At 44.2% G+C, this 15098-nt stretch overlaps 1 protein-coding gene across 2 annotated transcripts in view; it reads right to left on the reverse strand.

Annotated features, from left to right (window-relative positions):
* Positions 1–15098, reverse strand: part of SPTBN1 (spectrin beta, non-erythrocytic 1) — a 111601-nt gene that overhangs the window by 47693 nt on the left and 48810 nt on the right. For both annotated transcript variants that reach the window (XM_085311576.1, XM_085311577.1), the window contains 4 exons: positions 10205–10356; positions 4537–4710; positions 2723–2814; positions 624–704 (listed from right to left, as the gene is read on the reverse strand). In XM_085311576.1, coding sequence (XP_085167702.1) covers positions 624–704; positions 2723–2814; positions 4537–4710; positions 10205–10356 — 499 coding nt within the window. The remainder of the gene's footprint in view (positions 1–623; positions 705–2722; positions 2815–4536; positions 4711–10204; positions 10357–15098) is intronic.

Genomic DNA, 15098 nt, shown 5'->3' on the forward strand with positions numbered 1-15098 from the left:
CAGGAGTATCAAAGGAGTGAAGTAATGCCTAGCATATGCCAGCACAGYAGAACTGAGCCTGTGACAAAAAATGAGGATAGTTTACTAGGGATAAAGGTGATCTGGGAAAGAGATTAACAGTCACAGCTAGGGTCAGGTAGTCTCTCTTCATGCTGGTGTATGCATGCAAGCCGTCCCACTAACTTCACCAAAAGACCTTGCCAATGAGTGGCATCCCCAGCCACACCGAGGCCTTGCACTGGATCCTGCCATCCCTCTCAGTGATTTCTTTCCCTCCAGCTCCCTGTACTCCAGGCTGCTCAGCTGGATCACAGGTTACTCAGTAAGGTATAAAAACCTTTTTCCAACTTGGTCAGTCACAAAGAAAGACAATCTTGTATGTATAATTCATTCTCTTGAAGCTAAATGCAAAACCTGTTTGGACTTGCAATGTGAGAAGCTGTTGCCCAGATGAGCTCAGTGACCACAAGAGTAAAAGGCAAGATGCTGTAAAACTCTCTGCAATTCTTCAGCTTCTTCTCCCCACAGATTTTACAATCAAGCTGCAAGGTAACTGCAAAACACAGTGTGCAGTGCAACAGTCTAAGCTTTCAAAATCCCTAAAGACATTTACTCACACATACCTGTGCTTATGTATTAGTGCGTTGAAAGCCATCCCGTCCCTCCAGCTTGTCGTAAAGTTGTGAATGTTGACATTGGGATAACTGATGCAACAAAAAACAAAAACAGCACAATCAATATGTCATCAGTTGCAGCTCTGCAACTATGTCACTAAAAGGAGTGCCAAATTTATTGTAAAATAAGGGTGGGACAGTGCCATCCCACGGTGGACTATCCATCAACATGACTGTTTTCTAATCAGACTGACAGTAGAGGTGAGCGCTTCTCATTTATTCTTGTCAACCCAGCTGAATTGATATGCATTCAACAAGAAAGGCTCTAAATGTCCTTCAAAGAAATCACTTCAGGCTACTATTTTATAACTTGCTGCCCAATCTGCAGTCTATGAAATTCCAAATCCCTACAAGTCTAAAGCCCACTCCTGACTCAGCTGCTGGCAAAGTACTGAAGAGGTATTCAAAATGTTAAGAGGAGTAGGAACAGCTGGATGAAAAGAGATGAGTTAAACCTTTTCGGATGGCTGCAGGTGCCACAGGAGCAGTGATACATTAAGTTTTCCTTGAAATGGTCTGCTGCCATGAGCAGCTTCAAGAACTGACCCTATCCACCATCCGACTTTCTGACTTTTAAACAAGATGTATGTGATGGCCATCTTCATGTCCCGTGGAAAAACTGATGCAAAATTAATCTACTTGGTGATTCAGGTATTTTAAGAGTCTCAGAAAAGTTCATGCTGCTCACAAACCCACTTTTAATGAAGTTCTTGAGAAGACAAAGTATCACTAGAATAATGCAAAAGTGACCATTTCATTAATTACATGGTCATCCATGTTTCATGGTGGAAACATATTGAATTCCTATAAATAATGGATATTAGTTATGCAAGAAGGTAGTTGTTAGAGAAAGACATTTTGGAAGTATTTCCATTTATGAAAAATCCTCTTCATAGTAGAAAAAACAAAATGATAATCACAGATATTCAAACTCACGCTAGACACGCATGTGGCTAAACTATATAACCAGGCAGCAAGAAACAGTAGCCAGTTGGTTTTATTTTCCTTGTAGCTCTCAAGATATATTCTGTGCAACAAATTCTGCTTCCACAAGCTTCTACTTTACAGCAGACGATTCACCCAAGACAGGAGACTAACCTTCACCTTTGCTGATATTTTATCCACCTACTGGGTGGCTCCTACTACATTACACTGAATAGATATAGAAAGACATTATGTCTGCAGGACAGGGATACTTTATGAATGCCAGAACACACATTTCAGCACTTTTGACACAAAATACACTTCTGCATCTTATGCCATTGAAAAAGAAGCAATTTTATGTATGATCTTTGAAAATAAGTAAAAAATACAATCTACTAAATAGTATCATTTGGACTTTAGGCTTTGGATGGTAGTCTGCCTTAAGAGACCACAGTTAAGAATAGTTTTTAATGCTCAGAAAATCCTACTCAATCAATACACACAAGTGCAGACAGAACATACCAATCACCAGCTCAAACTTGGCCTGCTCACACTGTACTGAAAAGGGAGAGTTTAATGGTAACTTAGATGGCACAGGACTGGTCCCTATATATCTTTCCCAGATTGCATGATAAAAAATTGAAACTCAGGAATCAGATTAAATTCACTTTCACTCTGACAATAACAACATATTACAAATGGTATATCATTCTTTACAAGAATGGACTCAACTATCACAACTTCCAAAGGAACAGTAGACTGGGACAAAGCTTCTGAAATTGTTTTTTAAAAAGCTATTTTCTGCATATCTGTATGTCATTAGATAGGGAAAGAGGGAAAAGTTGGTTGGAAACATCCAATGCATCGTTATTTCTCCAGAATAAGAATAAAGAAGAGTTGGCATATTACTCCATATTCACAGATTATCAGATTCAGATGTTTATCATACAGAACTTATAACAATATAATCAATTCAGAATTTTCTGACTTAAAAACATCAATTCACTCCTTTTGGTTCAATCCATTTAAGGAGAGATATGTGTTTGTCCATTTAAAGTGATTTTAGTGAAAACCTAAAATGCTATAAGAAGAGCTTTAGAGATAATCACTTAATCTATACTCACCCAGCTGTCTTCATCTGGCACCATAAAAGCAAAGCATCTTTAGCAGATTTCTTCTCCTTGTTGTCTTCAGTTTCAACACTGATATCTTGGATCTAAAAGTAACAAAGCAGTTCTAATTAATTCACTACTGAGAAACCCCCCTTTTTTGCCTTTTTTGAAAAAATGAAATAAATTTATATCAGAACATGAGTAACCAAGGAAATCTTAGATGACACAAGTGGCAAGGAAGGAGTAYGTAAGGCTCTTCTTCATTTAAGTGCCTTCACGTCAAAAGAAAGCTTCATCTGCCTTTATTATACCAGAGGATTATTACTTGTTTAGTCCATAGAGAAAAAGGTTTAAACTTCACCAGAATATTTATTTCCAACTAACAAGGCAAAATCTGTTTTATACAGCAGTATAGTCTCATCCTGCAAGGTGCTGCATGCATCCTGCAGCATGCTGAGCACACTATCTTTGTGGAGTCGAGGATCTGTGGTAGGTAARGTCCTTGCTAGGAAATCTACAGGCAAAACCTAACCAGGAGTTTCACAGGAGTAAACACATTTTCTGACATCAAGCTTGGAGGCAAAAATCTGCCTTTAGTAGCATCACAAAGATATATTTTAGATTCTCAGACATAAAAAGAAAAACTTGATATTCCATAAGGATAAACAAATATATCTTATCTTATGGATATGCCTCAATACTTTTTTTAAAAGTACTGTACCACATAACTACTGCTCAGTTAATGTAAAGTCTTTGGTGAAATTCCGCAGCCATCACTGAAAATTAGGCAAAATACTTTCATATTAGGAAAAACACTGAGCCATATGGAAGTTAAGAGAATGTTATTGTTATTGCAGGTTTCTGAAAAAGAACTSTCTAGCCTTTGTTAACTGAGGGCAAAAATCAACATGCATCTTGCTGGAAAATGAGAAATCACTGCCTCCAGCTGAGACACAAAAGCACCTGCTGTGAGTGCCCCAACTCTGCTTCAGCACAAAGTCAGTGGGTTAAGGACAATCACTGCTGAAGTAGGAACAGCTGAGGGTAGCAGTCCCCCCTTGCTCCGCAGGAATGTGTGCAAGATGCTATGTGCAAGATGCTTAGGTGCTATCAGTGAGGCGAATCATTAACCAGTCTGTCAAAGGGATCTTTCTTTTTAATTCTCCCTAGAAAGCGTTCCCTGGATCTGCATGCAGAGCCTCAGTGCAGGACCTCCATGAACAGCTAGAGGTACCCTTCCATTCAGACAAGAACTCCCTTCCCCATCATTTATTATCTATCTGAAGAACTTGAAATACCCCTACTAATTCTGCAAACAGCTTTAAGTGAAACTTAAAGAAAGCTAAAACATCAAAGGTTTTGGAAAGATGTTCTGGCTCTCAACAGTAACAAGAGAAGCAAGTTAAAAGCACATTAACAGTACCAGTTAAAACTGAAAGATAATAGCTTTACAAACAACTTGCTGTTACTTTAAGTGTTTAAAAGATTGAACTTGCTGGAAATAAAAATAAAAGAGTTTATTTGGGTTCTGGGGCTTCATAATTATTAGTACTTTAAAAATAAAAGCATATGACACAGGAAACCTAAGCCTCTAACTCCCATCGGCTGCCATGACAGATCAGCAGTACAATTAAGATTAATTTATACTCTGTCCTCTAAGTTCTGAAGCATGTTCTGCCAGATGCTAAGCATCTTTCACTCCCATCATACCAGAGGGCTTGGGAGTGCTCCACGCTTAATAAGCATAATAAAACATATTACAAACAAGCATGGAAAACTCAAACGTGTATGTGTATTTATGTATRTATGTATGTATACATCTTTACCTGGAATCTCAGGATAATAGTCCAAATAAGGCCAAGTGTCAGCCTGTGATTCCCATCCACAATATCATGAGAGCCCATGTTTTCCAGGTGCACTCTTTGTTCTTTCAGGAACTGAAGGGCTTTATCAACATTCTCCAAGCAATGGATGCGCATCCTTCCTTTAGTTGGTTTGGGCTAGAAGGCAAAAGTGAGAAGAAAAACATGCATTGCTATAGAAAGAAGAAAAGGTTTCTTGTTAACTGTTCAGTCCAGGCAGGCGGGCTGCTCGCTACCAGCCAGAAATGTTGTTTTTCAAGTTTTGCAGAACAAATATTTGCTCTTCACATTTGAGGGGCGCAACTGCTCCTTAACTCTCACCATGCATTTACGCAAGGACAATGGTAGCAGGCGTCAAATCTGCAGCCGAGTGCCCATGTCCCAGCCTGCAAGCACCTGGGGCTGGGCTGCCCAAAACCCCTGGCACCAGGGCTGCACCAGCTGCTCCTCCCAGAAGGGCTAACCGTGAGATTAACCATGGACCTCACCAAGAGCAGGAGCAAGTTTCCGAACAGGAGTTGAAACCAATTTCATTTGCTTTTCAAAATATTCTGTTTCCTTCAGTTTTTCAGTCTAGTAGATTCGTTCACTCTCTCAAGGATGTTTGATTTTGTTAAGTTTATGCCATACCTATTACATTTCCCTAAAATGCTTTTTTCTTTTCACCAGCACAAGCTCTTCCACATTTAAAAAGAAAAAAAGATTCTGCAAAGATAAAGATATGAAATGAACTCATAACTGGCCTATGCACGTAGTAAAAGGAATTGGTAATGGTCCAGAGAACGTCTGCCAATAGAGATACACACTCTCTAAAAGGTGGTTCAGATTTGGACCCTAAGCTAGTAATGAAACACCTTGAGAAGCAAATTTCATTGCCTTTTTGAGCAGTTAAAGAAAGACAGATGTTATTGGAGTAGAAGACTAGATCTATTTCAAACCATTTCTCCATAGGAGGGGAAAAAAAAGGAAAAAAGAAAGCAGTCACACAAAAGTAATGCTTTTTTATGAAGACTCAGTGTAAATGAAGATAGCCATGCCTATATTAACAGCATGTAAAAGTCAGTTGTAAAATTGAATAAAATTAAAGGAACTTTGTTCTGCAGATAAGAGTTACAGCTGAATAACTTGTTCAGTGCTCACTGAGATGTCACCAAAAGTACTCGGCCAAACTACTAATTGACATCACTTCTTTGTTGTCTGGAGTGAACATAATTAACCAGCCATGGAAACAGTGGAGACAAAATCCTCCCTCAGACCGCACTCAAGGCAAAGAGTTTCAGCCAGAGTCACATTCTGTTCCCCCGAAGCAGTAGCCTGAACAGCAATGTGTCATGAAGATGAAACGCTTGCTGGAGAGATGTCCTTCAGGACACTCTCGCTGGAGAGGCCATCAGTTTCACTTCAGTTTTCGGTTGCCGCCAGGTCTCCTTCAGAGGCAGGGCACCACGGCAGAGCGCGCCAGCAGCCGGCCCCGTCGAGGGGGTAAATTCCCAGGAAGCCGGCACTGCTTTCAGGTGTGAGAAGACCCCAGAGGAGGCACAAACTGCGCGTGCGCCCTATGCATACACTTACACATGCCCAGACACTGCTGGTACAGGGTGAACTGCCCCTAGTGTAAATGACGGTGGGAGCGAGTTTACGTGATTATTGGCTTAATCCAACCACAGACCCACTGCTGTCAACAGGGACGATCCCGGAGCCACCTTGCTGCTGGTGCTACCTACTACCCAAGCACGTGGTTAAACTGGACCAGAGATTTAAGCCAATGTTGCAAACTCCGAAGGACAAGCGGACTCCCAGGGAGGGAGAGGAGCCCGCGGCGGCGAGGCTCGGGGCTGCGCTCGCTCCCGCCGGTCTCCAGGGCACACCCGGGGGCCCTGGCTCTGTGTTTACAGTTCAGACCAGGTGTGCCGCTTTTACGATGGTGTGCCTCAAACATGGGAAGGGCTGCTACCATGGCTGTTTCTAAGAAGCAAAACACCAACCTCACCCTTGATCCAGAGTGGACATTCGGCACCCTGTAGAGCAGGAAAGACCTGACTTTTCTAGTGCTACAGTGACTTCTAGGCAGATTTTCTGGCTCAGAAATTCCCTGCTGGGACTACCACAACTTGTTATTAGTGTAGAGTAGGGCCATTCAAACTATGATTTATTAACAGTCTGTGAAGCCACTTCAAACCCCTGCACAGAACCAGAAAATGGTGCTAACCTGGCCAAAAAGGACAGAATGTTAAATTTTACTGAACATCTGCATGGGCAGGTCATATAGGCTTTAACCTACTGCTCTTTGAGAAGAAGGGGAGGAGAAGCCTGAGACCTGTTTGTACAAGGCGAGACTGCCCTTGCCACACTCTCCTGCACAGCCTCATCGTGAGACAGAAATGGCCGGGAGAACAACGTACCAGCTCCCATCTGGCAGGTGCTTCACCTCTATCAGGCTAACAGGTCCAGAAAATTAACCAGMGGAAAAGAAAGCGCACTGAAAGCATTGCTTATTGCATTTACATGACCTCAAAATCTTCACATGCATGTTATCAGGAAGATCCACATTACTTCAAAAACCTTCCCTTCTCCAACAGAAAACGTGACAGAATTTGCTATAGAGAATCTGCTTAAACAAGTTGACCTTTGAGCATTCAGGAATTTTAAGGAAATTATCGAGCCTTTATCTTGTTCTGGAAGAAACTGAGCTAAATGCTCAGTTTTATGCAGAAAACAATTCTCGGCTTTATTTTTCTGTTTGGGAGAAGCTGGTTAACAGTGTGCGCAAACAAAATTACAACTGTCTTTTCATACTGATTGGATTCTTTCCATATTTGCTCTGTGAGGCTATGGCATGCTATCATGTTGTTTTTGAATTCTGTGCCATTCTGAGGACCTTAAATAGCTAGGATCTGGACTAAAATCTAGGACTGGAAATCAACTGAGTGAAAACGAGAAGATGCAAATTTTGCCCTTCTATTTATAAGGCACCAAGAGACTGAAGAAAGCCACAGATCAGCAGCTCGTGCCTTCAGGTCCAAACAACTCTGTGATAAATACATAGTCATTCTTATTTATTGCTGTCATTACTACCCACAATACCCAGATGTCCCTGTCATGATGGAGGTAGCTGTAAAGGTCTATGTCTAGAGAACTTACAGTCCAGAGACAACAAATGCATAGAGACCAGTGAGGACATATACAGAAACAGAAAAGCAATGTTAAGCARCATGATAGACAGTGGTTTGACACTTACGGCAGCCCAAATACTGCCCCATTTTTGGTGACTGACATAATGAGTTCTGAGGAGGATAAATGTTTTTAGGCAGCTCCTATCAAACAGGAGTCACAGCCTGGGAAGAGGCCTAASAGAGTTTGAGAATTGAAGCTATTTTGTACACTCTCATTTGGAGGTTCCCCAATATGCCTTCAAGGACCCTGGGTTTTCAGAGTCAGAAGCCACAAGACTTCTTGAAAAATGCAGGTCTTGGTCAGATGTGCCTGGAAGTCTTAGGAAGGGCAAAGAGTGGTTCTGTTTCCCAGATCAGTATCCTAAATCCAGGAATCTCCTCACAGGTATATGATTCCAGCTCTGAAATCCAAGTCATGGTCTCGAACACAAGAACAAAATTCTGCTTGTTCTACTGCATCAATAAGTACACTGCATTAAAATAATGATCTAGGCTAGTTTCTGTGTCTCTTTATTCCATTGTTGCCATTTGAGGTTTCTCACCTTGATTTTAAGCTTTCCAGGTAAGATAATGACTTTACATTTCTGCTGTGGTGGCAAGGAGATGTCAGAACCTAATCAATAGCAACTAAAATAAATTCCAAAAAAACAGAGAATGTCAACAAGCAAATACTACATGCTGATCCTACTAACATATTTTTAGTGTGTGTAATTCTCTCAAGGTTTAGTTAATTGCATTATCTGGATTCTTGTTTGCGGAGGAAGGTGTGGTGGAATGTGCTGTTCAAACAGAGACTGATGTCCTCCATCCTGAGGCCGAGATAACGAAGCCAGAATAAGAATTTGTGGTAGTGCTGGCAGCTGTCAATGCGATACGTGAACGATGATGCAAGTGCAGATCTAGCAGTCTCACCGGGTGACTCCTGCTCTCTCCCACCAGAACAGCTGCGTAAGCGTTGTTTGCATTTTTCAAAACTCAGAGTGAAAAATGTAAATGAATCACACAGTGGAAGTTACAAAACTGGTCTGAGCTCCACCACTGCTATTTGATACTGAAAGTCCAATCGTGGCAGGCAGATAGGAAGGTTTAAACTGAGGTGGCAGAGGTGTAGCCTGAATTGTTAAATAATGGTACATCTCAGTTATTCCTGTATGACTGCAAATAGAATCTGACTTCAGTGCTACCGGTCATGAGCATGTCCAACACCAAAACCTCACTGAAGTAAGTCTTTTGGCAAAGAGAGAAACATATTTTGAGCAACATATAGTTGGCAAACATGAAATGTATTTATCTCCACCTCCAGAGTGCCAGGGCAGAGTACTTCTATGCATATCAGAGTCTCCTTACCATCACAGATGTATTTGGAAATCTCTCCCTTTTGCCTTACTGTACAGATACTACACTATAGGCCATCTGTTCAATTCATTACTCAGGGTATTAAGCTATGGAGCTTCCATTAATAGGAGCACTTGATGACAAGTGATTACACAGTCGCAACCTCATGTAGCCTTAGGACTTAGCTAAAGACACGTATTTCTTTGAAAAGATTGCTTTAAATTAGGTTGTTAAGAACATGGCCATCATTTAAGGAACTGAGTGAAAAGCTGATACCCAGACATTGCCTGAAGTCTAGTTTTCCTGTGATGCAGCAGAATTTTTCACTATATGGATTTTCTTACTTACCAGCCCCTTGTGCTAGTATCAAGGGGATTCTTTCAACATATCAAAAGAAAGAATTTGACCCATTATTTATTTATTTTAGATGTACCTCTAACCAAGGAAAATCCAGGCCATATCTATCCTAGTAAACTCAGGTACATGCAGGAGCATTCCTGAGCACTGGGATATGACTAACAACATGGTTAAAACTGTCAGCGCTCCCCAGCATGGATCTGGCCCTCGCCAGCTAGCTGTCCTCAGAAACCCCCAGGCACACTCCAGGGGATGGGATATCTCGGGGCAGGCGGGCATGCACACAGCCGGCACGCAGCCACCTAGGTCTGGCGGCCGTGTTTACTAGTGCAGACAGGGGCCAGCTGGCCACGGTGTCCTGGGACATTCCCCAGCATATGCAATTTAGCATTACMGAGATGGTCTATGGGGCCAGCAAACCCCGAGTGCTCTGCCTCTGGCAGACTTGGTGGTAATCAGTATGCTGCTGGAAACACTTAGTATCTCACTGGTAAAAATCCTTAAAAGACAACTTCCTCTGATTCCTACCGAAACCAGTAGGAAGGTATGTTAACGGAGTTTGGATCCAGCTCTTCTTGAAGCAACAGACTTTTGCTTCTTTTAAATACGTAGGAAGACATTTCTTAAAAAGAGCACATTTAACACTGAACCATCTAAAATCACTGGTAGTTTTGCCGGACTTCAGTTGAGCCAAGAGTTCACTCACAGTTTTTATGACAAAAAAGTACAAAATGCAACCCAGTGAATATAAACAAACAGGCACTCACAAGTCTCTCTCCTGAAAGAACTTCCAGAAGCTTGATAAGCATTCTTCCATCACGAAGGTCAGTGTATAGATCTGTAATTCTGCATGATACACGTGCCAAGTGTGAATTAACCCACTTTGTGAAAGTCTTCTTCTGAACTGCCTCACGTTCATCTGTTGGGAAAACAACATGWCGTTACTCAAAATAAATCAGTTTACGTACCTACATGAAAATGTGATGCTCAAACATGTCTAAAACATTAAATGAAAGAACCTTGCTTTTTGTTTTTCTTCCTTTTTTTTTAAGCAGAATCATTGCAGAAATTGAGACTTCATGAAAAGCTGGAAAAATGCATCTTTCTTCCTATTTTATGACATTTTCTAGTGTCACTGGGAATTTTACTGAGTTACTATCTRTGGTGTATCTCTGGAGTATAGATTTCAGACTTGCACGCGGCTTATTATATAAGCACCTTTCTTAAGGTATGAAGAGGTCTGTTGTACAGCTGCAACGTAAAAGCCATTTTGGACTGATCAAACTGATCAGTAATTTGCTCAGGAGTTATCTTCCACCTTTGGAAGAACAGGCCAACTTCTCTTGAATACMTACATTAAATCCAGAGTAGATCCTCTGAAATATCATAGGATTCGCATAGGTATAAAAGCGAGCAGAAACCAAAGCTTCTCATTTACTTTTTCTCCTCTCCTTATAATATTTATTTGCAGATTCAACATTTATAACTATACTTATGCAATGTCAAGATGAATTTTTCCACAACTGCATGTTTGAAACAGGCTTGCATTTAAGCCATAAAAAAATAGGCTCTTCCCACTTTCCCTTCCCAGACTCTTTCACAACTGCTTATACAGGAAAATATTGGCCAAGAGAACTCTCTTAATGCACATGCTCATTATAGCCCACGTAAATTCATAAACTCTTAAATAGTTATCTACCAAGTAGAGAATGACTCTCAGACAGAAAATATCATATAACTTAGTAATCAAAGTCTTTTATCAGGGGCTTTGGATCAACCCCTTACTTGTTAGAAAAAAGTCATTTCACTGAGTTGGGAAGTACTATGGGTTGACTTTGTCAAAACACAGGTGACAAACTTGGACTCTAAAATCCATAATTAGACATACAAATCGGAGGGGTCTGCTTTTCAAAGCTGCTGAACACCCAAACTGCCCATTGGAGGCTTTGCAAGTTTGAAGCCACTTTGAGAAACAGGACATGAAGATTTGTAAATCCTAAACTAAAACATAACACACCCATTTCTTAAAACTCTGAGCATGTTGTTTTAAACATAGAAAATGTTAATGATGGTGCAGAGGAACTGAAATTTCGTATCTGACTAGCCCAGCTTTTGGAGGATGCCTTCCTTCAAGAGGAGCTACATGTCCACTTCCCGGCAGTGAGTGCTTCTGCAGCGTGGCCGGGGCATGATCCCAGCACAGTCTTATCTARTTTTCTCCTCCAGACCCTTAGTGACACAGAACAACAAAAAAGAAGCTGCAGCTGGAGAGGATACAAAGTTGGGAAATAAGTTATTATTTATATGAAAAGACAATAAGAAAATAAATAACAAAGACAACAGGATGGTGATTAAAGAGGGAGAATTTGAAAGGGAGCAGGAGGGCACATCAGCGCTGCGGTGACGGTTTGCCTAATTGCCCAAACCGCACACCAAGATTTCAGTTCCTCCCATGTATTTCTGAATTTACTCTTGCCACCCTGCTGCGCGGTAAGAAGCGACCCGAAGTTAATGCACTGAAACTGTCCCACACGTGTAACAGCTYTGACCCACCTATAAGGGTGGGAAATTAAACAACAAAAATAGAAGGGGGGGGGAGGTGGCTTGGAAAAACTTAAAAGGTGATTTTTGTGGAAATGCACCAAGACGCTTTCAACAAACTGACACCCTGTGTTACGCTTGTTTGTCTTTGCTTTCTACGAAGGAGAGCCCTGCTGCCAGGCAGGGTGAAAACAGGAAGCCAGCAAGAGCCGTGGCTGCTCCGCAGCGCTCGGGGCGACCCGCCGCCACGCTCCTCGCGCCGCCGCAGCGTCCTCGTGGCCGTGGTGCCAATAACGGCGCGCGAAGAGGAGAACGGGCCCGCTCAGCGGAGAGCCYGAGCCTCGTCCCACCTGCCGTGAAGATAACTACTGCCTTTGAGGGCAAAACCTGCAGCGTCTCCCAACCGCGCTGCAATTCACGCCGGCAGTGTGCCGGCATAGTTTGTTCAATCCCGGGTCAAAGCGGGGAAAAACCAATACATCTGACTAGAGGAAAGAGCAACTTATGATTTAAACATAGTCTCTGCTAACCTTAAATATATTTTAAAGAACTACTTATAGCAAGTTCCTGGGAATGCTGTATCTGCATAACTGCTTGTCTACTAATCCATCCTTTTAGGAGCAGTATTTTTTTAAATGAATGAGTCACAGAATAAAAGCCTTGCAAAAACTCCAGCAGAAGTTACCATGCTTCCCTCGGCCAGATTCGCAGCTGCAGCAGGCCCCAGACCAGCGCGGCGAGCTTGTTTCTCTGCCGCCCCTGCACAGCGCGCGGCATTGAGACCCCCCGCGGCTACGCTCATCTCGAAGGGACACAAGGATGGACAGGACGCCGAAAATAAGGTCGGACACTCAAAACGTCGTACGCACCAGCAAGCTGTGGAACATCATTGGGAAGATGCCCAAAAGCTTTGGTCGAAAGCCAGGTTATCAACAAGCCTCCGGCTGAGTTTGGGACGATGCTGGGAGGTGCCGGCGGGGAGGAGGGCAGCGCTGGGCAGCGCGTGCTCTCCGCGAGAGGAGGTGCAGGGTCAGAGCCCCGTTTCGCACAGGTCACAGACAAGACACGGGAAACCCGGCGGCGCGGCCAAGCCAGGCTGCGACACGCGGGGCCGCTGCGGGAAGGGACGGCAGCTGGGGACGGGCCCCAGCGAGAGGCGGACACAGCTCTCCCCAAAAAGGCTCCCCAGCCCCAMACCGGCTCCCCAGCGGGGCTGAGAGCGGACGCCAGAAGAGCGTTTCCCAGGCAGCGGGGACGCGGGGGAGAGGCTCTCAGCGAAGCGGCACCTTCCCTGCCGCCTGAGCATCCTTAACCTCCCGAAAGGACAGGTGAGGGACGGGACAGGGGTGCTGCCCCCAGGCTCTCCGTCGCCGCGGGGGCCCACGACGCTTCGGCAGCTCTCCCACTACGCGTGCGGTTGGGCTTTTTTTTTCAGCCCAGTTCAAACACAGTTGCTGCCTCTCCCCTTTTTACCCTCCCGTTTGCTCTGCTGCGTCGCGCCCTGCGGTCCTCTCATTTCCTGTTTACGGAGCGCGGTTCGGGGGCTCGGCCGGCTCCTCGCCGCCCCACCGCCTCCTCACCCGGCCCCCACCCATCCTCCTGCTTCCCCTCGTCCCGGCGCCGTGGGCTCAGCGCCGCCTCTCCGCCAGTGCCCGGCCTGCACGGGCATCCGGGCAGCCCTCCGCCGCCCTCCGTCCCCCTCCCGCCCCTCGGCCGCGGCGGGAGGACGAGCTCACCCCTCCGGTCCCCTGCGGCAGAAACCCCGGAGCGGGGCWGGCAGAGCCGTTTTTACCGCCGCTGTCATTTAACTCTCCTTGCAGGATACYGCAAGGAGAAACAAGGCCCAAGCGCGTTTTGCAAGCTGCGTGGCTGGAGCTGGTCACGCTAAAGCCTCTCCCGATTATTTCTGCACGGCATTTCTCAACGGCTGCAGGTTTTTGCAACCCTTCTACCAACCCCTTCAAACTGATAAGCTGCACTGTTCTGCTCTGGTGTTTCACGTTAAAACACGCACAGAATTAAAAGCAATGAATTTTAGTTTGGGGCTGGAGAGAGAGAAGGAAACAGACGTACGGAAAACCGGTACCTACAGCTCAGAAAATACAGCTATGCACAGAGCCTAACTGCTACACTTTTCACGGGTACAGCTATCCAAAAAGCCATATGCTAAGGGCCGAGCACGTGCATAAGGACAATATCGCCGACTTAGCACCAGTGATGGGCCCTGAAGCGCTACTTATGAATCTCATGATCATTTTGACAAACGTCCTTCAGAGCTTCACAATCGCACTTTGAGATTTTGAAGATTAATTACAACTAGAGGATACGGGTGGAGCTCTGAGTGTCCTGCAGCTTGTGAAAACACTCGTTTCCCAAGGGTAAAGAGAAACGCACAACATGCAAAACATGCGCGGCGGGGAAACGGAAGCAGCTCTCACAGCCGTATTGATAACAGAGAATCCAACTTATCTCGAAGCAACACTAGGAAGGAAATTTCCTTTATGCGGAAACCCCCATGACAATACTACCAGCACATGGTGCCTGCAAACTCCCGCTCTGGGATCATGATAAATCAAGGACTGACTTTGTTTAGGCRTTTAGTAAATAAGCAAGAGTTTGTTCACTGAAACTCACATAAAACAGGGCTGGAAGAGCTCGCAAGCAGTCGTCTAGCCCTGTCACCAGCTGAAGGGAGTCATTTTTCCCCTCTACCAATCTGACAAGGAAAAAAATCCAGACAAAATATAGGCAACTTTTTGGAAGACGGAAGCCAGAGCTGCCAGTGGCTGAATGTCCCRTGCAGGATTGCAGGAAGAGGTCGCACATGCCATCTTCTCCTCTGTTACCCGCGGGCAGCTCTGCCAGCTGGGCCACAGCAACGGAGAATTAGTGCCTTAGTGAACGCCCTGGACCATGCATGGCTCCAAAATCCAGCYCCCGTGGCCCCTCCGCAGCTCCCACGTACCAGAAAGAGCTATCAGCCTCCATCCCTTCGCACTGCTGTTGTGGCCAAGGCCTCGTTTTTCTTAAATCAGCTCTCTCTGCTCCCTTCCACACCAGCCAAGTCACATTTCCAAYAAACTGACCTTGAATCCATTTAAAACTGAATTGCAAATACGT

The sequence above is a fragment of the Rhea americana genome, unplaced genomic scaffold, assembly GCF_003343005.1.
Source record: "Rhea americana isolate MKP2758 unplaced genomic scaffold, rheAme1 scaffold_344, whole genome shotgun sequence".
Classification (NCBI taxonomy): domain Eukaryota; kingdom Metazoa; phylum Chordata; class Aves; order Rheiformes; family Rheidae; genus Rhea; species Rhea americana.